Source organism: Balaenoptera acutorostrata, chromosome 10 (genome assembly GCF_949987535.1).
Source record: "Balaenoptera acutorostrata chromosome 10, mBalAcu1.1, whole genome shotgun sequence".
Classification (NCBI taxonomy): Eukaryota; Metazoa; Chordata; class Mammalia; order Artiodactyla; family Balaenopteridae; genus Balaenoptera; species Balaenoptera acutorostrata.
The window spans coordinates 38,583,704-38,607,320 of NC_080073.1; the positions used below are offsets into that span (position 1 = coordinate 38,583,704).

General features: G+C 59.2%; 1 protein-coding gene across 1 annotated transcript; it reads right to left on the reverse strand.

Annotated features, from left to right (window-relative positions):
• Nucleotides 1–1,199: 1,199 nt before the first annotated feature.
• On the reverse strand, nucleotides 1,200–21,826 carry GNAI2 (G protein subunit alpha i2). Its single transcript, XM_057555160.1, has 9 exons — nucleotides 21,575–21,826; nucleotides 7,261–7,303; nucleotides 6,474–6,615; nucleotides 6,141–6,301; nucleotides 4,270–4,398; nucleotides 3,729–3,858; nucleotides 3,491–3,644; nucleotides 2,905–3,119; nucleotides 1,200–2,217 (listed from the first exon to the last, which is right to left on the reverse strand). Exons 1-8 carry the CDS (start codon nucleotides 21,690–21,692, stop codon nucleotides 2,929–2,931), a joined length of 1,068 nt encoding a protein of 355 aa, XP_057411143.1. The 5' UTR covers nucleotides 21,693–21,826; the 3' UTR covers nucleotides 1,200–2,217; nucleotides 2,905–2,928.
• Between the last annotated feature and the right edge of the window lie 1,791 nt (nucleotides 21,827–23,617).

Sequence of the window (23,617 nt, forward strand, 5' to 3'; positions counted from 1 at the left end):
AGCCATAGCCTCTCATCTCTCGCCAGGACTCGGGGCCCCAAGGCCGAAGGAGGACTGGCAGGTGTGCGGAGGAGGGGTCCCAGGTCCCCGGCCCTACCCTCCCACCAGCCCCGCCCTCTCAGCCTCCGCGGCGCCGACCCCGGCCCAGGCCGCTTTGTCCCGCAGAGGGCGCGGGGCCGCCGCCGCCCTACAAAGCTGCCTTTGTGCCCGGCGGCCTCCGCAGGACTCGATGACGTCAGCCTCCGCGACCGGCCCGGCGGGGCCCAGCACGGGCTGCTGCGCCCTCTGGCGGCCGAAGGCGGAAGAGCTCGCCTAGGAGCCCCGCCCAGCAGAGGAGGGCCTTTTACCGAGCCCTTCCCACAGGCTCAGAGAGCTGCAGATCCCTAGGTCCAGGTGCCTTGCCTGGAGCTAGGGGCTCACCCCACAGGCACCTCGGCCCTGTCATCTGCTGCTCCCTCCTCCAGCAATGCACGAGCACTTCCCATAGCCTCATGGAAGGCTCTGCACTCTGAGAGCCCTGGTCCCAACATAGCCATAGCCCTGCAGCTATCCAGCTGCCCTGCCGGTGGCTACAGTCACACTGAAGTGTAGCCACCTGCCTGTCCCTGCCCTCCTCAGGTTTGGAGGGGGACCTCTGGGTCAGAGACCTTTCTGAACATGTCTCAAGGCCCCTGCTGTCCTCAACTTTCTGTTTAGTCAAGCCCAAGGGGCCTCAGTTCTGGGCAGGGCTCTGGGCAATGTCTCAGACAGGAAGAAGGGAGGGTATGCAGGGGGCTGCAGCCCACCTGGCTGTGTGGCCTCAGCAACACACACTGTCCCTGGGCCCTGGGCCTGGGAGGTCAGAAGTCACATTTCCTTCTGCACCAGACTCACTGGACACTCCTCCTGCTCCCAATGTGGAAGAATCCCTTAGGAGAAGAGCTCCTTAAGAAATCTGCCCCACTGTTCCAGAAGGCTGCCCCAGACCCAAGACTGCAGAGGTGCTGAGGGAAGAGGGGGAGACACAGAGGCCCCAACATGTAAGATGACTAGTCCAAGGGGGAAAACTAAAGTGATGAGTACTGGGCCTGAGTATGACTTGCGAGCTGAGTGCCCAGGGCCCTGCCACAAGTGAGGATCCAGGTCCAGACTACCATCACCTTGGCACATCTTAGCCTGGGTCTCTGCCCCCTGGAGAGAAGAATGCCGAGCAGTTCTTGGTATTTTTTCTTTCTACATTTTATTATTTCAAACCAGGTGAACAATTCCATAAAACATGTGAAAAAAGCAAGGAAGTGTTCAACGCTGAAGGACCCGGGCCTGGGGTGAGGGCATGAGGGGCATGGCCCCTCAGCAGGCAGCGGCGGTTCCTAGGTTAGCGCTAAGGAGCTACATTTAGGTTAATGGAGCCAGGGCCCAGGGCCGCTGGGGCGGGGCCCTCAGTGACGTTGGCAGTTGTCTGGAACAGCCCTTGAAACCCAATTCTGTAGAGGGCAGGGCAGGGGCGCCGCCCGCACAGGGGGCAACCAGCAGAGGGATGGGTGTAAACACGCAGACACACTCAAGGCACGGAATCACGGGAAGGGTGTTGGGTGGGTGCTGGTCAGGACCTGACAGTTTTAAATAGTTTTTTTTCTAAAAAGTGTTCTAGGTTTGCAGTTTTCTCTCTTTTTTTTTTTTCCCTTTGCCTTTCTTTTTTTTAAAAAAAAGCTACGAGAATGAGCCGGTGGACTGTGGTCTCCAGGAATGGTGGCGTCTCACGCTTCTTGTGCTTTTTCCTTTGGGGCCTCCGAGTGTCTTGGGGGTGGGGGGGCGGGGGGGTTGGTGGGGGCAGGAGGCTCCCTGTAAACATTTGGACTTGGGTTGGGCCAGGGGCTGGTGCTGGGCGAAGCCAGGGGTCCCAGGCTGGAGAAGTGGGTGCCCCTCCAAACACAGGCCTTGGGAGACTCAGCATGTGCTCCCCTCCCCCATCACAGAACAAGATTACAGTTAAAACCAGAACAGATGCCAGGAGGGGGTACGGCGGCCATTCCCTGCACCTGGGATAAGGGCAGGCTTCAAACAGGGAGGCCTGTGGCAACCCTTCCCCCAAGTCTCTGGAGCTGAGGGAGGGGAGAGGGGGAGCCAAGAACAGAGAGAGGAGAGAAGGGGAAAAGCGGCCAGGGGGACAGGCGGGGAGCGTGGTCCTCTTGCCCCCATCTTCCTCAGGGGCTGGGGGGAGCAGAGTCGGCGGTGGCCCTGGAGGTGGGGGACAGTCAGGGCATGGGTCGGGAGGGAGGGAGGTAGCCAGTGTGTGTCTCTCCTCCCGCCTCCCTAGACAATGACCCTTCTCCTTTTTCCCCACCCACTCGTTACCAGGGACACAGTGGCCGCCCAGAAGCCAGTATGTGTTGCTGGGTTACGTGGGGGCGGGGAGTCTGTAGCACTGGCAGAATCCTCCCCACCTCTCCCAGGGCTGGTGGGGCCAGCCTCAGACCAGGGCCCTCAGATAGGTCCGAGGGGAATACAGCAGGGATGAGTGTAGAGCTGGTCATACTGAGTGGCGGGCAGCTGGGGCAGCTGGGCCCCCTCTGTCATCTAGATCCTTCAGGCTAGGCCACTGGCCTGGTGGGTGAGAAGTGAGTTTTCTCCAAGGAAAATCGGGACAGCTCTCTAGTTCTGTCCTAGGATACAACCAGGCATTTCTGCTGTCTGGACCAATGGGCAGAACGGAGCCCAAGCTTACCTGTGCCACCTCCTCAGTGCCCTGCACTCCATCACCCTCCTGATTCAGCACCCTGTGCCTCCCTCCCCTTGCCCTCTGGTCTCCTAGTGGGTGTCCAAGTTCACCACCCCCACCTGGACCTTCCCCAGCCCCAACCGTGTCCCTTCTCTCGGCTCAGTGGCCCCACTTTGTTCCTCCCTGCCCGGCCCCCTCTGGCTCACCATCCTGCCAGGCCCCGCTGCCCCTCAGAAGAGGCCGCAGTCCTTCAGGTTGTTCTTGATGATGACATCGGTGACAGCATCGAACACGAACTGCACGTTCTTGGTGTCGGTGGCGCACGTGAAGTGCGTGTAGATCTCCTTGGTGTCCTTGCGCTTGTTCAGGTCCTCGAACTTGCTCTGGATGTAGCTGGCTGCCTCATCGTACTTGTTGGCCCCTGTGGGAGACAAAATGGTGAGGACTCGTGCTGCATGTGCGGCTGGCAGGCCTGTCCCACAGGTACAGCGAGGTACTATGCGTGTGAACTGACAAGCATATAACGTGTGACAATCGTGAGAGGGCACAGGCATGTCTGAGTGTGCAAAGAGGGGCACCTGATTGTGTGAAGGAGGATGCTCAGTGACGTACAGAGTACATGCCTGAGTGTGTTAAAAAGGGCCCTGGGCTGTACAGACACAAGTATCGATATATAAGCCTGTGAGGCACCAGCCCTTGCGTGTGTCCCACAGTTACCCTTCTGTCCAGCAGGGGGCGCCCGTGGGCCACCTGGTCACCACCAGCTCCTCCCCAGAGGCCCAGACCCCACACCTGTATACTCAGGGAAGCAGATGGTCAGGGGGCTGTGTGTGATCTTCTCCTCGAACAGGTCCTTCTTGTTGAGGAAGAGGATGATGGACGTGTCCGTGAACCACTTGTTGTTGCAGATACTGTCAAACAGCTTCATGCTCTCGTGCATGCGGTTCTGGGGGCAGGACAGCGCCTTCAGCACCAGCCCCTGCCCCCACCCCGGCCCCCACCCTCCCCTAGTGGCCTCTGGGCCTCTCACCATCTCCTCGTCCTCGGCTAGCACCAGGTCATAGGCGCTTAAAGCTACGCAGAAGATGATGGCTGTGACGCCCTCAAAGCAGTGGATCCACTTCTTCCGCTCAGACCGCTGACCGCCCACATCAAACATCCTGCAGACACAGCACTTTAGCTCCAGAGAAGGGAGTTCTGGGAGAAGGTCCCTGCCCCATTTCACAGGTTGACCGACTGAGGACAGAGGCCTGCTCAGAGTATGGCAGCTGCCTCCATGGAATCATCCACACTGGCCCACCTTACCCCTGGGGTTCTAGGCCAGGGCATGTCTGGCCCAGCAGGGTCAGGCTGGTCAGCAGGGTAGGCTGCCTCCACATGGGGCAGGGTCAGCAGAGGCTGTGAGCTGCTGGCAACCACAAAGCCTTGAGAAACTTCAGAGTGGGGCTGCGGATCCTGGACCAGCCCTCTTTCCCAACAGCCATTGGCAGGCCCTGGAGTGAGGATCTCTACCCTGTCACCCGCAAGGCTGGCAGCTCCTGCCCCATTACCCTGCCCACATGCTCGCTCACTTGAAGTGTAGGTCTTTGAAGGTGAAGTGCGTCTCCACGATGCCCGTGGTCTTCACGCGAGTCCGCAGCACATCCTGCTGCGTGGGGATGTAGTCACTCTGTGCGATGCGCTCCAGGTCATTCAGGTAGCTGGGATCGGGGGTGGGGGATCAGTGGGGGCCACCGGGCCCCTTTCCCTCCCATCCCCTCATTTCCCAGGCATAGCCCTTGCCTCTTTAACACTTGCCTGCACTGCATTCACTGCTCAGATGAGGAAACCTGCACTAGAACCCCTGCCTCCTGCCTGTGGAATGGGCCTGGGAGGAGGGGCAGCTCTGTGGCTAGCCAGCCAAGCCCCAGCACCCAGGTCTCAGGCAGGCCTGTGTCAGACAAGATCCAGGGTGGTGGAACTACAGGCGAGGGCGGTGGGAGGGGGCAAATTAGTCCTTCAGTGAGAGATTCAGGATGCTAATCGGCGTAATTACGGCACCCGCCACAGAGCAGCCTGGCGTGTCCTTCGATGCAGGGCTGGACAGGTTGGGGCCTGCCAGGCCCAGTGGGCTCTGTGCCCAGTAAAATTTGGGCTCCTCAGGGGGAAGGCATCAACACTCGCTTGGCAGGGGTCCCAGGGGCTCTTCATTTCCAGCTCTCTTAATTAGAATCCAAGCCGCCCCGGCCAAGCCCTGAGACCAGCTCTGCTGCCTGCCTCAATATCCTTGCTGCGTCCTGGGGGATGGGTCCAGGCCTCCCAGCCACTGCCCAGTACCAGTGTCTTGCTCTTGGGGCAGGGCTGCTGGGGCCAGCCCTTGGCTCCCACCAGCAGCTAGGCCAGAGGGAAATGACCTCAGAGACACAGAGACAGAACAGAAAAACAGGAAGGGCTATGGGGGACCATGACGCATGTGCTGTGACCTGCAAACTGTACCCTGCCCCCTACTGAGAGCCTCCAGCCCAGAGGCCTCATGGTGGGTTCCACACTAGTTTTTCCCTTGTCCCCAACAGGTGGGCTCACCCCAGGGACCCACTGCCCCACAGCAGCCTTGGAGGATTGCTGTGAGGAGGGGCTGGAGTATGCCTGGTCCCTGGAGTGTTCCAATCTGCTCCCCACCTCTGGGTGATCTTGTCATGGCATAAACCTGCCTGGGAGGGCAGGGCCCACATTCACGGCTGAATCCCCACACCCAGAACGGTGCTGGGCACAAGGTGGGTACTTAATGTCTGGTGAATGAAGAATAGGGATGAGGATGATGGAGGAGTGGGAAGCAGCCGGAAGGTGGCCCTAACCCTGCCCTCCTTGAGTATCCTGGGCACTGAGATGGCAGTGGTTGACAGGACCCACCCCTCCGTGCCTCCAGGACCCAAAAGCTCTGCTGGCACTGAGCCTGTGACCTCTGGGGAGTTCCCCCGCAGTGTTTGGCTGTGACTCTGCAGCTCCTGCGGGGGGCGTGCACTCACAAGTGCATTCAGGCCCCTGCAGGGAGAGTGGGGCGGCTGTCCATGTGACGGGCAGGGCTCAGGCGCCATGGCCAGGCAAGACCGGCCTCCCACCCACTTTCACAGAGGTCCAGCCCCTCTCTGGGTGGGCTCAGGATGGGATGGGCAGTGGGACTGGGAAAGCTGTTCAGACAGAGGGACTGGCTTAAGCCGAGGTAGGAGAGGAGAGATGAGAGTACAGGGCCAGCAGCCTATCTGGGTGGCACCATCTGTTTGGATGTCCCTCCACAGCCCTGCACCAGGCCAAACCCAAGATGACCAAGACCTTGGCTGACAGTCAGCAGCTTCACGAACAGAGGCTGGCAGTATCTTTTTAAGGGTGCTCAGGCCCTCTGGTTCAGGCTATAGTCCAGGTTTCCCCACACTGCACCCCCAGCCCAGCCCCTTGGAGTACTCACTAGGCGGCAGAGTCGTTGAGCTGGTACTCGCGCGAGCGGCCAAAGCAGGCCTGCACACCATGGTCAGCCCAGAGCCTCCGGATGACACCGGACAGATCCTCAGGGAGCACGCCCTGCTCCTCAGCCGTGCACGACAGTGCAAACAGCTGCCTGGCGTCGTCCTGGGCACAGCAGTGAGTGGTCAGCTAGTCGCAGGAGCACACCCCCACCCCACCTGTCAGAGGCAGGGAGGCCTCCGGAATGAGGCCCATATTGGGGTGTTCTCAGCTTCCCCAGGACAAGACTTGCCCTGAAGCCTTATGGGAGGGAGGCAGTGTTGGGGAGTCCACGTACCGCGCGGGAGGGGTCGGCAAAGTCAATCTGCAGATTGCCCATGGCTTTAACGATGGCCATGATGGACTGGATGGTGTTGCTGTAGACGACTGCCCGGTACTGCCGGCATTCCTCCTCTGAGTAGCCATCCTCATGGATGATCCTGGCAGCCAGGAGTCAGGGGTTAGGGTGTACAGGGCACAGGGACCTCACATGGCTGCCTGGGGCTGCTGGGGCCTGGAGAGACCTACTTCAGAAAGGAGGAAACTGGACTTCCCTGGGAAACTGGACTTCCCTGGTAGCGCAGTGGTTAAGAATCCGCCTGCCAATGCAGGGGACACGAGTTCAAGCCCTGGTCTGGGAAGATCCCACATGCCGCGGAGCAACTAAGCCCGTGCGCCACAACTACTGAGCCTGCGTGCCGCAACTACTGAAGCCCGCGTCGCCTAGAGCCTGTACTCCGCAACAAGAGAAGCCACCGCAATGAGTAGCCCGCGCACCGCAATGAAGAGTGGCCCCCACTCGCTGCAACTAGAGAAAGCCCATGTGCAGCAACGGAGACCCAATGCAGCCAAAAATAAAATATAATATTTTATATATGTAATAAATATAATATAATAAATTTAAAAAGAAAAAGAAAGGAGGAAACTGCCTCTAAACCACTGGGACCTGAGGATGGATGCTGCCTCTGGGAAGGTCCTGGACCTGGCTGACACGGCTGGGCTGGGTATACTGGACCCAGTACAGGCCCAGAGGAAGAAGAGGGGAAATCAAGGTTTGGAGGCTGCCTCCCGCACACAGCACTTACTTCATCTGCTTGACAATGGTGCTCTTCCCTGACTCCCCAGCACCTGGAACAAAGGGCACAGTTGGTCAGGGGGCAGGCCCAGTGGGGTTACAGAGGTAAGCCAGTCACGTGGCCTGGAGACAGAACTCACCCTCCCCATCAGTTGCACAGTGAGATGGAGGCAGTCGGGCCTGGTGGGCAGCAGAGCTACCAGGGGTGCAGCTGGCAGGGCCACAGGGGTGAAGGCAACCTTGGCCACCTGGACCCCATGGTGGACTCACTCCAGGCCTTCGCTTCCCACAAGGTCCATTGCCCACCATGGCTCCCCACTGCCCTGGTTGAGTTCAGGGGCTTCGGCTGGAGACTTGAGGCTCAGGAGTCACCCTGTCATCCTCACACATGCAGGCTTGCCACTCTGCGGCTAGTGCTCCCCAACATGGCGCCTAGGCACAGCTAGCAGAGGAGCCCTGCTCACTCCAGCAGGGCAGCAGCCCTCTCTCCCTCCACGCTGAGCCGCAGCTGCCAAGGGGCCTGGATCCGGGCACGGCGTCATACCCCTGCCTCCCAGACATGGCCCAAGGCCCAGCACCCTGCTCACTGGGCCCAAGTCTGCTCTGAGCAGATAGAGACCAGGACTTGGGAAACATGCAGTGACACACACACACACACACACACACACACACACACACACACACACACACACACACACACACACACACACACACACACACACACACACACACACACACACACACACACACACACACACACACACACACACACACACACACACACACACCCTACCTGTACTGACTCAAGATGCTTCCCTGGCAGAGCCCCATCCTATATTTCTCTTTGGCCATTGCTGAGGGATTTGCTGGCACTCTCTCTTGTGACTGTCATAGCAGCCCCAGAGATAGGTACTGTTTCTCCCATTTTACAGACAAGGACACTGAGGCTCAGAAAATTAAAGTCTTGGCCCAAGATCATGTAGCCAGGATTCAGAAAGGCAGGGAGACATGTATGACGATGATACCTGGCCTGCCCAGCCCTTCTCCAAATGTGGCTCAGATGCTGCAGGACGATGCCTCGGGAGGGTGTTTTTTTTTTTTTTTTTTTTGTCTTTTTAAAAGCAGATTCCCAAAAAAAAAAAAAAAAAAAGCAGATTCCCAGGCCCCATCCCAGGCACACAGCCAGATCTCGAGGGGTGCAGCCCAGAAATCTGCATTCCCCAGGGAGTCTGCAGGGAAGTGTGAGACCAGAAAGGCCACTCAACTCCTGGCTGGGGGGTGGAGGGGGTGGAGGCAGGGTCTCACCTCTTCCCTTTGCAGCTCGCTCCCTGTCCTGAGCTCCAAGTAGAGCGCACCTCAGCTGGGCCTGGCTTTCCCTCCCAGTCTTTGCCCAGACTGTTTGCTCTGCCCCATCACCGCCAGGCATCTCCTCTTGCCAACTCCAGGCCTTTGCCCATGCAGTTCTCTTTGTTGGGCACACCTGCCCCATGCTCCACCTACGTGTGTCCCAACCCTCCTGATCACTGTGGCGGGTCTGTCCCTCTGAGCAGCTCAGCAGGGTGTGTGGTGGGGTCTGTGGGGAAGTCACACTTGAGGACTCTGGCCCCCATATCCCTCAGGGTTGGTTAAGACAACCTCAGAGGATGAAGGTGCTAACACACAAACTACCATGAGCAGCAAGCAATAACATCAGCAATGATGATCACGGCCGAGCTGTGAATGGTGCTCCCTACGTGTCAGATGCTATTCTACGCCTATCACGCCCACTAAGTAACCTCACAACAAGCCCCGGGGGTAGCTCTACTCTCACCACCACCTCGAAAATGAGGAAACTGAGGGACTTCCCTGGTAGGCCAGTGGTTAAGACCCGCGCTTCCAACGTAGGGGCATAGGTTCGATCCCTGGTCGGAGAACTAAGATCCCACAAGCCGCAGGGTGTGGCCAAAAAGTAATATTAAAAAATTAAAAAAAAAAAAAAGGGAAACTGAGAGAGGCTGCTGTCACATGGTTATAGCCCCTCTGCAGGTGGCCCACCCTGCAGTGTTGCATGCCTGGTACTGTGGCTGGGCCACACAGACCTTGCCACTGGGTTTACTTCCCAGGCAGACACAGGTCTGAGTCTCTGCAGTGCCCTCCGAGAAGCAGCAGACCCTGCTGAGGCCCTGCCTGCATCCCCCCTACCTCCCACCCCAGATCCACATTGACCAGGAGGAAACTGAGCTGCAGCTGCGGCCCTCACAGCTGTGAGCCTGGGCATGTCCACAACCCAGGGGCCTCCCTGAGGAGGCCTCACAAACACCACCAGCTGCCTGGAATCACTGGGCTTGACTGTCCCAGGCCTGCTTCCCAGGATAGGGGAGCACTGGGGGTGGCACAAATGGGAAGGCTCTGGGCAGGCTGGGGCACGAGCCCCTCTATTGGTCTGGCCCCTGGGCACTAGTGGCCCCAGTCCCAGTGCATTCCCCTGGGTGTGGGCTCTGGTCAATGGCAACATCCCTCCCTTTCCCTTGGGCTGTGCATGGCAGGGGAACAGCTAGGACCCCTCACACTAACACTTCCCACCTGCAGAGTGGGGACATGGGGAGAGGGCCTGGGAAGGCCTGATGGTGATGCCTAATCACTGAGGCGCTTTTCCCAGGGCCCAGAATATCCACGGGGCAGGGAGGACAGCACTGGACTGGCTAACCACGAGGGCCAGGTGACCGCCTGGCTGTCCTTCCCACCTAGTCACTTGCTCCCACAGAGCAGGAGGGAGGGAACACATCCTGGAGCAAAGGAAGACCCAGGAGCCACAAATCTCAGCCAGGACTGGGGGCCCAGTGCAAGAGTGGAGGCCAACGATACAAAGTGATGGGTCAGATCGATCATGCCGTCCCCAGCCAGGCGAACTGAGATTCAGAGCGGGTAGATCTCCAGGGCGTAGGGGACCACAGGTGAGGGTGACTTTGGGACCACCGTCCACCTGAGGCACCAGTCTCCTTGTCTGGCCCTTTGATTACTCTCTTGGTAAAGGGTGTGGGCCACTCCATGACCCTGCCCAGAGATGGGGATGACAGCACAAACTTGCTTTGCATCTGATTTTCCTAGCCGCGGCAGACCTGGCAGACACTGAGGTTCCCTTCCCTGTCCCCTTCGAGCCTCAGTCTCCCTTCCTCTCCCTTTAAAGAGTTAGGAGGACATTCTCTGCCCCCAGCAGGGGTCATTGCAGAACAACTCCCATTTGACAGGTGGACAAGCCAAGGTCATGGAGCCCCCATCCCTGGACTCAAAGCAGTCCCGTTGTCCTTCCAGCAGCTGTGACTCAAGAGGGAAGGAGTTAAGTGGCAGGACAAGGGTGTGGTGCTGGCAGCCAAGCAGAAAGCAGGGGAGAACACCAGGACAGAATCAGAGGCATGGCCCAGGAGCAGCTACAGCAAGCAGATCAGGGGACAGAGGTGGGTGGGGCCACAGCATGATATCCAGGTGGACACCCTGGTTCTCGGGCAGCCCACAAGCTAGATGCCCCAGGACCTCCTTTTCCATCGGGGCCTGATGATGTCCCCCTGTTAGATAGGCTGGTACCTGGAGCAGAGTTTGCTTGTACCTTGCTAATCCTAGGCACCCAGTTCTCCCCACCCAGCCCTGCACCTTCCCTTCAGAGAAGGGGGCTTCACTAGCTGGATCCGGATTGCTGCAAAGGTGCTGCGTGGGGGGAACTCAGCCAGTAGAAGGTGCCAGGAGTCTCCTACCCACAGCGGGCCCACCAGGCGTTCCTTCTCCAGCTGAGACCAGAGGGACCCACAGAGGATCCCTGGGGTGCCCTCAGTGTTCCCACTGGGCCATACCTCTTCCCACCAAGGAAGAAGCCTCTGCAGCCCTTGCCCTGGGGCGCAGCTGCTGGGCCCCCAGCGGGCAGGCAGTAATTGCCGAGATGTGCTGGGCGACAGCGGCTGCTCTGCATTAGAACATCTGCTTCCACTCTGGGAGCGCTGGGCCCCAACGGAGGAGGGAACAGATGGGGGAAGGGAGAAAGAAGGGCTCCACCTGCCTGAACAAGGCCAGCAGGGCCTCTGCAGCAGAGACAGGGCCACTGGTCCAATGGCTTGATGCTGATCCCAAGCCCCAACATCAGGTCTCTGCTGTGGTGTATCTTGAACCCTCTACCTCCCAGACAAGCCTTTGTCCTGCAGGGAGGCCCTGACATGCCACTTCCCTCTCTGGCCCCACTTTCCCTTCTGCAGAAGCTGTGAAGCCTCGAGTGGCCAGCAGGCCCATCTCTCACTTTCAGATCCTCTCCCAGAGGGAGGTCCAGACCTTCCAGAGCCCTGGTGTCCACCCCGATTCTCCCTGAGATCTCCAAGAGCTGCAGCCCTATCCTGCCCTTCCTCTGGCACCTCATCTGTGAAACAGGATACCACCATTATCTCGTCCGAGGAGACGGGTGAGTGCCCGGCACACGGTGAGCATTCAGATCAAAGTTATTATCACTATTTCTTTTACCCTTTGGAAGATGACAGATTTCCCCAAACCTCTCATTTCCTACAACCCACAGTGACCACGCTGCATAGGTCACTGCAACCGCAGCCTGCAGAGGGGCCTGCTGTGACCATCTCATTTTGAAGGCGAGTTTCTGAGGCTTTCAGACAAAGCACAGCACAGGGCAATGACCAGTGGCTAAGAGGCTGACTCAGCAGCGGTGGTTCCCTGGCGGGACTTGTGTAACCTGGGACCAGAGTCAGAGCCACTCACTCCTTTGCCGGCTTTTTGCTCTTAGTTGTCACTTCCCTTCACAACCCGGCACTTCTCCACAGCGGGGTACTCCTTCCCGCCCAGCAGCCTCACGGCAGACACTGCTCACTGGCTCTCCTCACCCAGAAGGCTGGGCAGGCTGGGTAACAGGCCTCCCTGCAGAGGTTTTTGTGCTGGTGGGCTCCCCTGGAACATGTGGGGCTTGGGAGAGCAGCCAACTGACGTGGCAGGCCTGAGGGCAGAGATTCTCAGAAGCGGCAGTGGCTGGGACCACAGGGTAGACTTGGGCAGCAGCCCAGCTCAAACCCACAGCACGGGCCCGCCCCCTCGCCCCCACCGCCCCCCTCCCAACCCCCTCCACTGGCCTACCCTGGGCGGGGGACACTGGGGGAAGGTAGGGGTGAGCCCTGGGAAGCCCACCCCTAAGGCAGCCCTGGCACCACCTCCCACGGTCATCCCAGGAAGGTGCCACGTCTCCAGCGCAGCCTGCGGTTCTGGGGCCCCATAGCTCCCGCCCCTCCCCTGCAGCCTTAGGGTCCCGCCCCGCCACCACCAGGGGGAGCCCGTCAGCCAGAGGCCCGGTGGAGGAGGTGGGGGCTGGGCGGCGCAGAGGAGCGTTGGTTTCTGGAAAGCAGCCGCGGCTAGGGGCAGCTGGGGGAGGTGCCGCAGCCACGGCCCCCTCCCGAGCCTGGGAAGCCCTCGGCCCGCAGAGACGCGGCACGCCAGGGAACAATGGAGACGGCAGGGAGGGGGAGAGGGCCCCGCCAGACAAAGGCCCTCCAAGCCCCGCCCCTGGCGTCTCTTCCTTCCTCCAGGTGCTGCTCTTTGGCCCTCTCACTCCCGCCAAGGAGGCTCAGCTGGGGTCTGGCACTGTGAGGGGCTGGGCAGTGGGTCTTGGATGGACCCTGTGACACCCCCACCCACGTGCGTGGCCTTGGCTTCCTCCAGGTGCCCCAACAAACCCGGAACCTCCCTCCCTCCAGTCTCTGCCACTTGGGAAGCCTCCAGCGGCTTCCATGGCTTCATGATGCCCATCAGGGAAGCACCAACAACCAGGGCCTGGCCTGCTACTGCCAAGTTAGAGCTCTCTGTGCAAGGGAAACAGGCCTCGGGTTCTGCCAGACATGGAGAGGGCTTTCCAGGGCAGGGCTGTGTCTCCCTCAGTGGGGCCCTGCCCACTGTACAGAGGGAAACTGAGGCACCGTGTAAGGAAGGCCACCCTGGAGGAGAGGAGGCCCTGAGACCTGTGCACTGTTGGCCACTCAGGCTACAGGTCTCACCCTCCACAGGAGCCAGGCGGTGCTGGACAGGGCCCAGGTCATACAAGGAGCCAGGCCACTGGCACACCCCTCTTCTTGAGGCTTCTTCATTTAAGGAATCGCTTTGCTGTTTTCAAAGAATCTGAATAACCCCTACCTTTCTTCCTGATTCACTGTGGTAGACCCTGGGTGAGATGCCCATGCCTGGGCCTCAGTGTCCCCATCTATGAAATGTACCCCTCAGGGGAGTGTGCCAAGCCCAAAGCCTGCCCTGAGCAGCCTCCCTTGGGTCCTCACACCCACCCCAAACTGTCCAGCCCAAGTGGGCAGTTTGCCTATGTGCTCACAAGCCATGGACCATGCAAGAATCAAGACATCACAGGTCCCAGCACTGGGCACAGAGAGAGGAGAGGACAGCCTGAGGTCACACAGTGAGGAAGACGGGGGAGTGGGCGCTCTGGGCCCCGAAGTCTTAACTGGCCATGAGGATGCATGTTCTCAGCTTTGTGTGTGGCCTCACGGCCCACTGATGCCTTGATGCTTCTGCTGCTTCTGCTCTAGCTCTCCTAAGTCTTTTAGGCTCCTCAGTTCCCTAGGGCCTGGCCTGACAACCCAGAGCAAAACCCTGGGAACCTCCGTGGGGGAAGGCAAGGCAAGAAAACTTGGATTTTGGAGGCCAAGTAGCATGAGGACCGGCCTCACCACGTCTCATGCTGTAGCCAGCCCACACCACAGACATCTCAGTCGCCACACAGTACCGTACACGGGCTTTGCTCTTAGTGGGGACCCTCTGCTGAAACACTCTTCCCTGTTCCTCATCTGGACAACTCCCAGTCTTCAGACCAGGCTCAGGGGCCCCCATGCTGGACTCTGACAGCCTCTGAGCTTTCCTCAGGCCTGGTCTCAGTCCAAGCCTGGGGGTTGTGGGAAGCGCAAGCGTAATGTTAGGGGAAGAGCGAAGCGCTAAGCTGCCTGACTGTGACCTAAGTATTCCTGTGAGGGGACACGAGCCAGATATATTAGGACGAGGTCACCCCATGGCCACACAGATTTCTGGCTTTAAGCAGGAGAAAGATTCACGCACAGAGTCTTGGGTCCCACCCTCCTGGGCAGATGGTCCCCTTTCAATCTCCTAAAAGAAGAATTGAGGTCCCCCCTCCAGGCATATGCAGAACACACGAGCACCCAGAGCATCTGCCTGTCATCCTGACTGAGCAGTTCTTGCCAACTGGGCACAGGCTCCTGAGGGGTGACAACAGTTGGGGGCAGGTGCTCAGGGTCACTACCTGGGTCGCATTTTGGTGTCTCCACTTATTGGGTAAGTCACATGATGTCCCAGACCCTCCGTTTCTGCATCAGTGAAATGGATGTAATGTCAGTCCCAGCCTTGCAGGGTTAAATACGATGAGACCAGCCCTACACGATAGTCATCAATCAGAGGCAGCTGCTATTATCACCAGAGGGGAAACTGAGGCCCAGTGAAGGCACCCCCAGGCCCAGTGAGTAGTGGGGTGGGGGGAATCCTTAGGCTGGATCAAGGGCCCCTCTGTCTACCCCAGGCAGGGGAAACCCAGAGTGAGCTAATCCCTGGGCTGCTGCTCCATTTCCGGGTATTCATCTGGGCCTGCAGCCGGCCTTCCGGCTTTGGAGGGCAATGGCTGCTTGGGAACACAGCAGCAGCCCTCTGCTTTCCTGCTAGCCCCCCTGCCGGCATCCCTCTCCCATCCACCACTTCCTGTGGTCTAAGGAGGGGCCTGGAATCCTTCTCAGAGGCGCCACCTTCTCTGAGATCTTGGGCCCAGTGGTTGCTGGGACAGGACGAGGGACAGAGCTGTCTAGATTGACTCCAACCCAGTGACTACCAGTAGGGTCGACCATAGGGATATGCAGATGAGCCTGCACAGGTGGGGCTCACCTTCTAAATCCCCCAGTTGACCTGGCTCACACTCCGCACCCCAGTGCAGAGTGTGAGCGGCTCTCTAGCCTCTTCCCCTTTTGGGCTCCTCCTCCTCCAGCTGCTTCCTCCTTTTCCTCTGGTGTGGACACCACTTCCCTGAAAGGCCCAGCCCTGCCATGCAGACTTCACTGCCCCTCCTCCAGCCCGGGGCACAGTAGGTGCTGCCATCAACACCCCCTCTGGATATTCTGAGGCTGTAGCAGCCTTGGCACCCCGGAATCCTCCGAGCCATAAGGACACCTTCTCAACAAGCCTTATATGATCCCACCTCTAGGCTTTGGCTCAAACTGGCCTGGCATTTACTGCCAAGCCTTGGAAGTGTACCCAGAAGGCCAACACTGAAGGTCCAGCCCAGTTTAGGGAATGTGTGGTTATTCCAGGGAGATTATTTCTCCAACCACCAAGACGATCATAGCCCCAAAAGCAGCATCGGGGTGAGGGTGGAGTGTTTGGGGTTTAGTAAGAACAAGAGCTACAGGCTACAGAGGCTGGGTGGGGCTGGGCAGAGGGGGCCCCACCCTGCACCTGTGGCTGAGGGAGGGGCTGCCTGAGAGCAGCAGGTAGTAGGGCCACCATCAAAGGGCCTAGTCCTTGCCCTCCCCAGGGCATTCTTAGGCAGGCCCATCAGCTGTGGCCTGGCCAGAACCTGTTAACTCCTTTCCCTCCCTGAACTTTTAGGTTAGGACTCCTGCCCTGAGATACTGGGAAGGTGAGACAGAAGCTGGCCTGCGCCCTGCCCCCATCCTACCGGGGAGACAGCACTTAGGCTCTGGGTCGGACTGTCTCGTCCTCTGCTGGGGATGTGGTGAGGCAAGTCCCTGGTCCCTCAGAGGCTAAGGGCTTATGTGGACAAAGCTTCCTCCATCCTGTTCCTGCCAAAAGAATGGATGGCTTCTAGTGATAGAGACCGAGAGACACACATCTAGGGACTTAGATCGAGCGCAGGGTGTACAGGACCAGTGTGCCTGCCTCTGGCCCAAGCTGTCCCAACTGCCAGTCCCTGCTCTGCTGGAGCCTAGGGACCTCACTGGGATCCCATCAGGCCCCACCCCCAGTGCTACCTGCTGTCACTTGCTGGGCAACTGGGCAACGTTTGCAGGCCTGGGTATCGATGATGCTACCCAGGGTATCGATGATGCTACCCAGGGATCCTGCAGCTCAGGCCAGCCCAGGGCCAACCCTGGGCCAACCCAAAGAGGTCCTTGACCATGCCAGTCCCCATCTGGCAGCCTAGGCTCCAACTCAAGCACAGTGGGTGGCTTAACGCTGCCTCAGGGCCTGGCATGGAAGCCTGAGCTCCCTAACTGGCTTGACTTCCACCTCCGGCCACAGTGGCAGGCATTCCCTCTGTCCTTACCACCCGCTCTGACCTCTGTCTGGGGTTCTCCAACCCCCAACCCTCCTGGGATACCCTCAGCTGAGCTCCAGTGTCACTTCATTTGCAAAACTGCCCTTATTCACCCAGTCTCCCAGCTCAGGGGTATCACTTGAAGGACCCAGTTTCACTCCTATCCTAGAGGTACAACTTTTCATGTTGGCTGCACCAACACTGGAGTCATGGGCAGGGGCTGAGCCCAGGAGGCCTGAGCAGGACCCAGGCAGAGGGGGTCAGAAATGGCTTAGACCCCTACTCACTCCCTAACTTGGGAGCCCCAGCACTGCACTACCGACTCAGGAAGACAAAGCCTGGCTTAGCCTGGGGGAGGGGTGGGAAGAAGAGACTCAGAGGCCCAAGCTGCCCCGCCCCCCATTCAAGTGCTAATGAGCTCCAGCCCAACGGCGGGATAGCGGGATAGCGGGATGGTGGGATGGTGAAGGCTATGGGGAGAATAGGGAGGCTGGAGGCTGGCCTGGGTACCAGCCCACGTGGTACCCAGGGTCCTGCCACACCCCCAACCCTAGACCCCCAGGAAGGTGGCTCAGTCCCCAGATGTTGGGCCTAAGGTCCCCAGGACAGTGTGTCACTCCAGATGGCACCCAATGTCTGCAAGCCTCAGTCTCCCACTTGCTGTGAGCAGCTGCCTAAGGGAAAGGGAGGGGGTTCCCAGGGGCTCCATATTGTGGCCAGGCAGCCTCCAGGCTGGGGAGATCCCTCCCCACCAAACTCTCAGCTCTGCGTGAGTCAGCAGAGGGTCCCCCACCTGTTTTCACACCCCCAGACTTTGGTGTACTGTCCCCACAACACCTGTGGCTATAGGCAGGCACCACGTCCCAGGTTATGGATGGAGAGCAGGTCACCTACTAGGATTTCACCTGTCACTGGGTTTCTCAGCCAGTACACTAGGTGGAGCTGGGATTTGAACCTAGGTCTGTGTGACCCCAAGAGCCAGTCTAAGGAGGGTGAGCCCTCCTCGCCACAGGCCAGGAAACACCCACCCAAAGGCTTGGGAACCGAGTTGGTCCCTCTGCCCCCAATGCCTGAGCCTGGCAAATGTTGCTAATTTTTCAAGGCTACCCAGAGGACCCCTTCTCCAGGAAGCAACCCCCCGCACTCATAGGCATCATTAGCCTCTACCCATTACCCAGCCAGCCAGGATCCTGGGCTAGCCCTTCCCACTAACTCCAGCTACACCAAGCTCCAAGCAGCAGCCCCAGAATTATTTATCCCTGTTCACGGATGTTCGCAATAGTTTCACTCTTTTCATACACACTGAATAGGCACCTACAGTGTGCCAGGCCCCTTGTGAGAGACACAGACAGGACAAAGGTCACAAAACTCCCCTCCTTTTCATTTGATAAACCTAATTGAGCCCCTGTATGTGCAGTCTCTGCACTGGCCAGGCCAAGAACTCCTGCAGCATTACTCTGGTCTGAGCCACATGACTATGGGGCAGCTCCAGCCCTAAGAGCTAGACAGGCTCTATTGGAGTGGCAGAGATGGCGGGCCTGCAACAGTCCCCAAACAGCCTGAGCTGAAAGGAAGAATGTAAAGCCAGTCTCCCATGAACAGTTGAAGTCCCTACTGTGTGCTGTGCCCTGTGACAGGCTGCACACTCGTCAGCAAGAGATCTGCATGGAGTGGGATAAGGGCTGTCTCCGAAGTGCCAGCATAGCCTGATGAGACCAGGAGGAAACAGCCTGAAGAACTTTTCCCTCAGTCTCCCCCCCACCCAGTCCTGGTCATTGGCCCTACACTGGGCCCTTGCCACCTGCCCATGATATGGCAGGCGATGGCTCAGTGACCGCCATCTTGCTCCTCCATCTACCCATCCCCAAGACCAAGTTCACACCAGTAGCACTTCTTTCATTCAACAAACAGACAAGAAGCACCCAACAGGTACCAGGCTCCATGCTGGCACAGAAGGCTCAGAAATGAACAGGACGCAGCCCTGCCCCTGTCGCAAGGGACGGCAGCTGTGACACGGACAAATACCACGCTCTGATGGGGGTAGCGCTGAGGGTGGTGGTGGCGGGGGGCAGAGGAGCCTTGGAGAAGGGGGTCTGTCAAAGAAGGATCCTGGGAGGCGATCCCTGAGCAGAGTCTTGAAGAACAATCAAGTAGGAGTGAAAAGGTGGAAAAGTACATCAAGTGAAGGGAACAGATACAAAGTCCCAGGGGCAAGAGAGAACTGCTGTATTTATACCCTGAAGCCTTCCTGGGGCCAGCGATGGGCACTGTCTCTCCTTTCTCTGTAGACTGCCCACACGAGCCCAAACAAATCAGAGTCACTCCCTAAACACACACACTCTGGTTTACTTTCCCCTAAGTGCCCAGCCTGAGTCCCCAAATTCTACCTGGGGATAGCTGGTCAGTCAAGTTGAACTGGGTAGAGGCGGGGGTATCGCTGAAGTAGGGGTGGTATCAGCAACTCTGCTCCCCCTACCAAGCTGCCAGAAAAAACCCTCTCACCAGTTAGTGTGTACCACATCTGCCTTTGCCTTGGTGACTGTGACAGTGACTATGCCTGCTTGCTGGCGGGGCAACCCAGGACGGGAAGGAGCCAGTATGCGGGTGGGGCAGCAGGCGTGGTTCTGGCTGGGAGGCAAGGCTGGCAATTGCCCAGCCTGAGTTCCGTTGCCTGGACAGAGTCTTTCCGCTACGTGGGACAGGCACCCAGCTCTCTGAAGCTGCCTCAGCTAGGCTCCCATCACCTCCTTGTACCTGGATAGGAAAGGGATGGCCAGCCAGGATCCTCCTCCAGGCAGTCCTGGCAGATTGAGTCCTCAATTTCAGGCAAAGTTTGGTCTCCCAGCCCCTTACAGTGTATCCTCTGCAGGGTTTTAGCCCCCACTTCCCACTCCCAACAGGAACCTCCACGAGGTCCCTGTTCCCCCCATCCTGGGCACAGCACTCCTCTGGCCCAAACCCAGGAAGCCCATTTCACAGAGGAAGCAAAGGCCAGAAGGGCAGAATGCTGAGATGGACTCCCCAGTCTAGAAAATGCTGAGCATTTCTAGGGGACCCTGCACCCCTGGTTGCTGCCGGCCCAGCATGGGAGGGGTGGCCAGGCCTAAAACCTGAGTGGGGCTCCAAGGAGCAAGTCTGGTGGGATGGGGTCAGGACACAGAACAGGCTAGGAGCCCCATGGCCCAGTCCCACATCTTCTCGGGCACTGCCATAACTGCAATCGGCCTGGGAAGGGGCTGGCTAGAGACCCCCTGGCCAGGCACTGGGAGGCAGCAGTACCGGAAGCACCCTCCCCAGGCCCAGCGGGCAGCAGCGATGGGCATTCCGCCGCGTCGACGACACCCACTCGCTGCCGCTGCCGCACTCGCAGCAGAGACAGGAAGAGGCAAGCGCCCAACGCAAAACAGCCCAGGAGGCTGGACCGCCGCCCCTTCCCGCCCCTTCTCTTCCTCCCCGCAGTGGCAGAGGAGCGGATGCCATTTTGAAACCTCTGGGGCTGTGCCCCTGAGGCCAGGCCCCCAGGGACAGTCAACAGATGGGTCCGGGATGGAAGACACGCTGTCCCTCGGCCAAACGCTCAGCATGAAAAGCCCCGCTTTTCACAGCCTGGGGACCCCACGCGGCTCTGGGGCTGAGGGGCCACACACCCCCACATACAGGTCCAGCCTCCAACGCTGCCGCGAGGGCCTCCCTCACCCCCATGCCTGAAACCCCCCCAAATCAGGCCGCCACTGGGCACCACACCTGCTCCCAGGGGGAGGCTGGACAGGGACAACTACCAGGCCCGCAGCCTTTGCACAAATCCATTTCAGAAGCCCACCCCCAGCAGGCCCCCAACTACTCAACCAGCAGGTCCACCACTCCCCCCTCACAGGGCCTCAAGATCCGACAGGCCCACCCACCCCCGGAGGCCATGTCCCAGGCCTTTGGGCCCAGAAAGGGTGCAGGAAGACTAGCACCCATCAGCAGATCTCCTTGGCCCGCCCGCCGGGGGCAGCAATATGTCGGCTGTCTCACCACTTCCACTTCCCCCCACCCCTCAAGCAGCCACCATCTTCCCTGGCCTTGGAGGCAACGCAACCCAAACTCCTCCACACTCCCTCCTACTCCCAGACGCCCCCCTCACTGGCCCAGACAGGGTTTAGAAACTGGGAAACAGATAGCCAGCAGAACTCCCTGGGAAGCTTGAGGCCAGGTCCCCTCCCCCAACATGACCAGTGGAGCCTCAGTCCAGCCCCTTAGAGGTCTGGGACCAGTCCTCTCAGCCCGGCCCACCTGGTGTAGGAGGGGTGGGGGAACCTGGAGAAGGCCAGAGTGTGGGAGAGGACTTAAGAGCAGGGGAGCAGAGGGTTTGAGGAGAGATGTGTGCAGAGAGGGAGCTACTGGGCCAGATGCAGGGAGCAGGGGTCTCTAAAGGTTTGGGGGTTCTGGCTGGAGAGAGAGATTATAAGCAGTCATCCCACTTGAGAGGTCCCTTGGGGTCAAGGTGCACAGATGGAGGATATAAGGTCCAGAGTAGGGATGGGGCACAGAGGGGGAAGGAGGGAGTGAGTGGGGGCTTGGGAGGGGCCCTGGAGATACTCATGCCCAATAGGAATAGGGGTAGCAGGTGAGGGAACAGGTGGTGCCTGAAGGTGGGGGCCGAGTGGGATTCTGGGGGGTTGGGTAAAGTCTAGGGAAGTATGGAAGGACAGGCAGGGGCTCTGAGGATCTGTGAGGTTGGTCAGCAAGGGTGGATGGTGAAGCAGAGTTCTGGGCAGCGGGTGTTGGGGCACTGGTGGCTGTATTTGGGGGTTTGGGGTCTGGGATGAGTTAAGGATGTGATCTAAGAGTCTGGGCTATGGATCACAGGTCTAGGCCAACCCAGAGTTTTGATCCATTATTTGTATGTCCTTGCCAGGCGGGTTTGGGGGGATTCAAGTCCAGGTGTGGGGGTCCAGGCCGAGTCTGAGAGTTCGAAGCCCTACTGCTCAGGTCAAAGTCGGGGATTTGGGCGGGGAATCGGGGGTCCCAGCGCAGGGTGCGGCCTCACCCAACAGCAGCAACTTCACCTCCCGCGCCGCCTTCTCGCCGTCCTCCCGCAGGTTCTTGTCGATCATCTTGGAGCGCTCGGCCGCCGCCTTGTCCTCGGCGCTCACGGTGCAGCCCATCCCGCCGTCCGCCGGCCCGGCCGCTGCCCGGCCCCCACACGGCCCCGGCCCGGCTCGGCCCCGCCCGACCCACTCCGCTCCCGCCGCCGGCCCTCTACGGGTAGCTCCCAGGTCGACAGTTCCGAGCGTCTGCGGGCGGTGCCTTCCAGGCCGCCGCGCACCGACCGCAGGGCGGGCAGGGGGTGGGGCCGGAGCGAGTCAGGCCCGGGACTGGGCCGGGGCGGGGCCGGAGGTGGGGCCATAGGAGATTCGGGGCCGGTGATTGGCGAAGGCGAAGTTAGGGCGGAGCGAAGGCGAAGTTAGGTGCGGCCCAAGCTCGGCTCGGGCTGGAGGCGGAGCCACGCCAAGGGACAGCGGTAGGGGTAGAGCCTAGCCCAGAAGGATTGAGCGCAGGACGGGCTGTAGGCGGGGCCGGGCTCCGATTGGGTGCAGGGCGTCTGGAGCTCCGCGGCCCGACGGCGGGGGCGGGCTGATCTCGTAGCCTGAGGATGGGGATCCTGTGCACCTCAGGGGCCGAGCAGGAACCAGTCCTCTGAGTTGGGCGAGCAGAGCAGAGGGGGCGTGTCTTCGTCACTTGTTAAAGTTAATGAACCCAATAAACTTGTTTCAGGATCCACAGAGCCCCGGAGACTCTCTGGACTGCGGCTTTCTTAGTCTTAAAGCAGGGTTGGCCCCTTCTCTCTCTAGGTTGCAGTTAAAAAAAAGGTTTATTGCCACCTCAACACCTTTGCCCAGGCTGTCTCCCTCAGCTGGGGTACCTTCTCTAATCATCCAAGTCTTATCCATCCTTCTCTGATCTTCTAGGAGGTATTCTCCTGCAGGTAGTCATCCTGGACTCCATCATGGGACCCAGCAACCATGACCCAAGGGAGAGAAAGAGAGAGAGAGAGAGAGGTGCCCCCTGACTTCTGGGAACATAAGTGGCCATGATCTTATGGCCTGTCACCCCTGGACAGTGGCTGCAACCCCATGGCTGGACAAAGGTGGGGTGGAGGCAGCAGCATTTTTAGGGGGACATTTCAGTCTTTCTGATCCTGTTCTCCAGGAGGAGGCCACAGCCCTGGCCTCCGATGGACATTTAAAAAGTCTGCCAAGGGTTACCCAGGAAGGTGTCCTGTGTGGCCCTAGTGCCATGAGTTGGGGAGGCCCCAGTCCAAAGACAAGGAAGGTCCACAAAGCTGGGAAGGGAGCTGGCCACCAATGCTTGGTCATCAATGCTTAGCCACCCACAGTCCCCTGTTCAGCACAGACTCCTTCCTTACCACCTTGATACACACCTTGTTTCCACTCCCAATCCTCAGTCTGCTCTCCCTGGAATGTCCATGTGTCCCTCTCTGAATGGCTCCCTTGTTGAGGGGGCATTGGCCTGTAAGTCCTCAAATGGTTCCCGCAGGGCTCCCTCCTGCCTGGAGCCAAAGCTCAGGCAGGCCCTGCCATGAGCACTCAGCGCAACTGTTGAAAACACACAATGCCCACCCAGGGACACAGACATTCAGAGATAGGCTCTATACATCCATACATAGGCTTAGCCTCCAAAATGCTTCAAATCCACAGAACACACTGTAAAAATGGGTGCACACAGCCAAGAACACAGCCTGTCCACACAGACTACAAACCCAGCTCCAAGGCGGGCCTCTTCCCCTGTCAGCCCTGCCCCTCGCTTGAGAGCTGATCCTCCCTCCTTGGGCCTCCCCAGCCTGCTCCTAGCAACAGGCAACAGCTCTAGCAGTTGCCAGGCAACAGGAAGAACCTGTCCGCCCCTTGGAGGCCAGGCTCACCAGAGGTAGGTAGACACAGACCCCAGTCAATGGAGGCGAGGCAGGACAGGGCCACTGGGAGGCATGGCTTCCCCCAGCCCCAAGCCAGTTCCTGTGGTATTTGCACCCTTCCCACCAGTTAGCCACCCGCTTCCAGTTAAGTGCTCT

Coding starts and splice junctions, on each gene's coding strand:
- GNAI2 (XM_057555160.1), bottom strand. CDS start 21,692: ATGGGCTGCACCGTGAGCGCCGAGGACAAGGCGGCGGCCGAGCGCTCC. Junction 7,304..21,574: donor GGTGAAGTTGCTGCTGTTGG/GTGAGGCCGCAC, acceptor CCTTTGTTCCAG/GTGCTGGGGAGTCAGGGAAG. Junction 6,302..6,473: donor TTGCCGACCCCTCCCGCGCG/GTACGTGGACTC, acceptor TGCTGTGCCCAG/GACGACGCCAGGCAGCTGTT.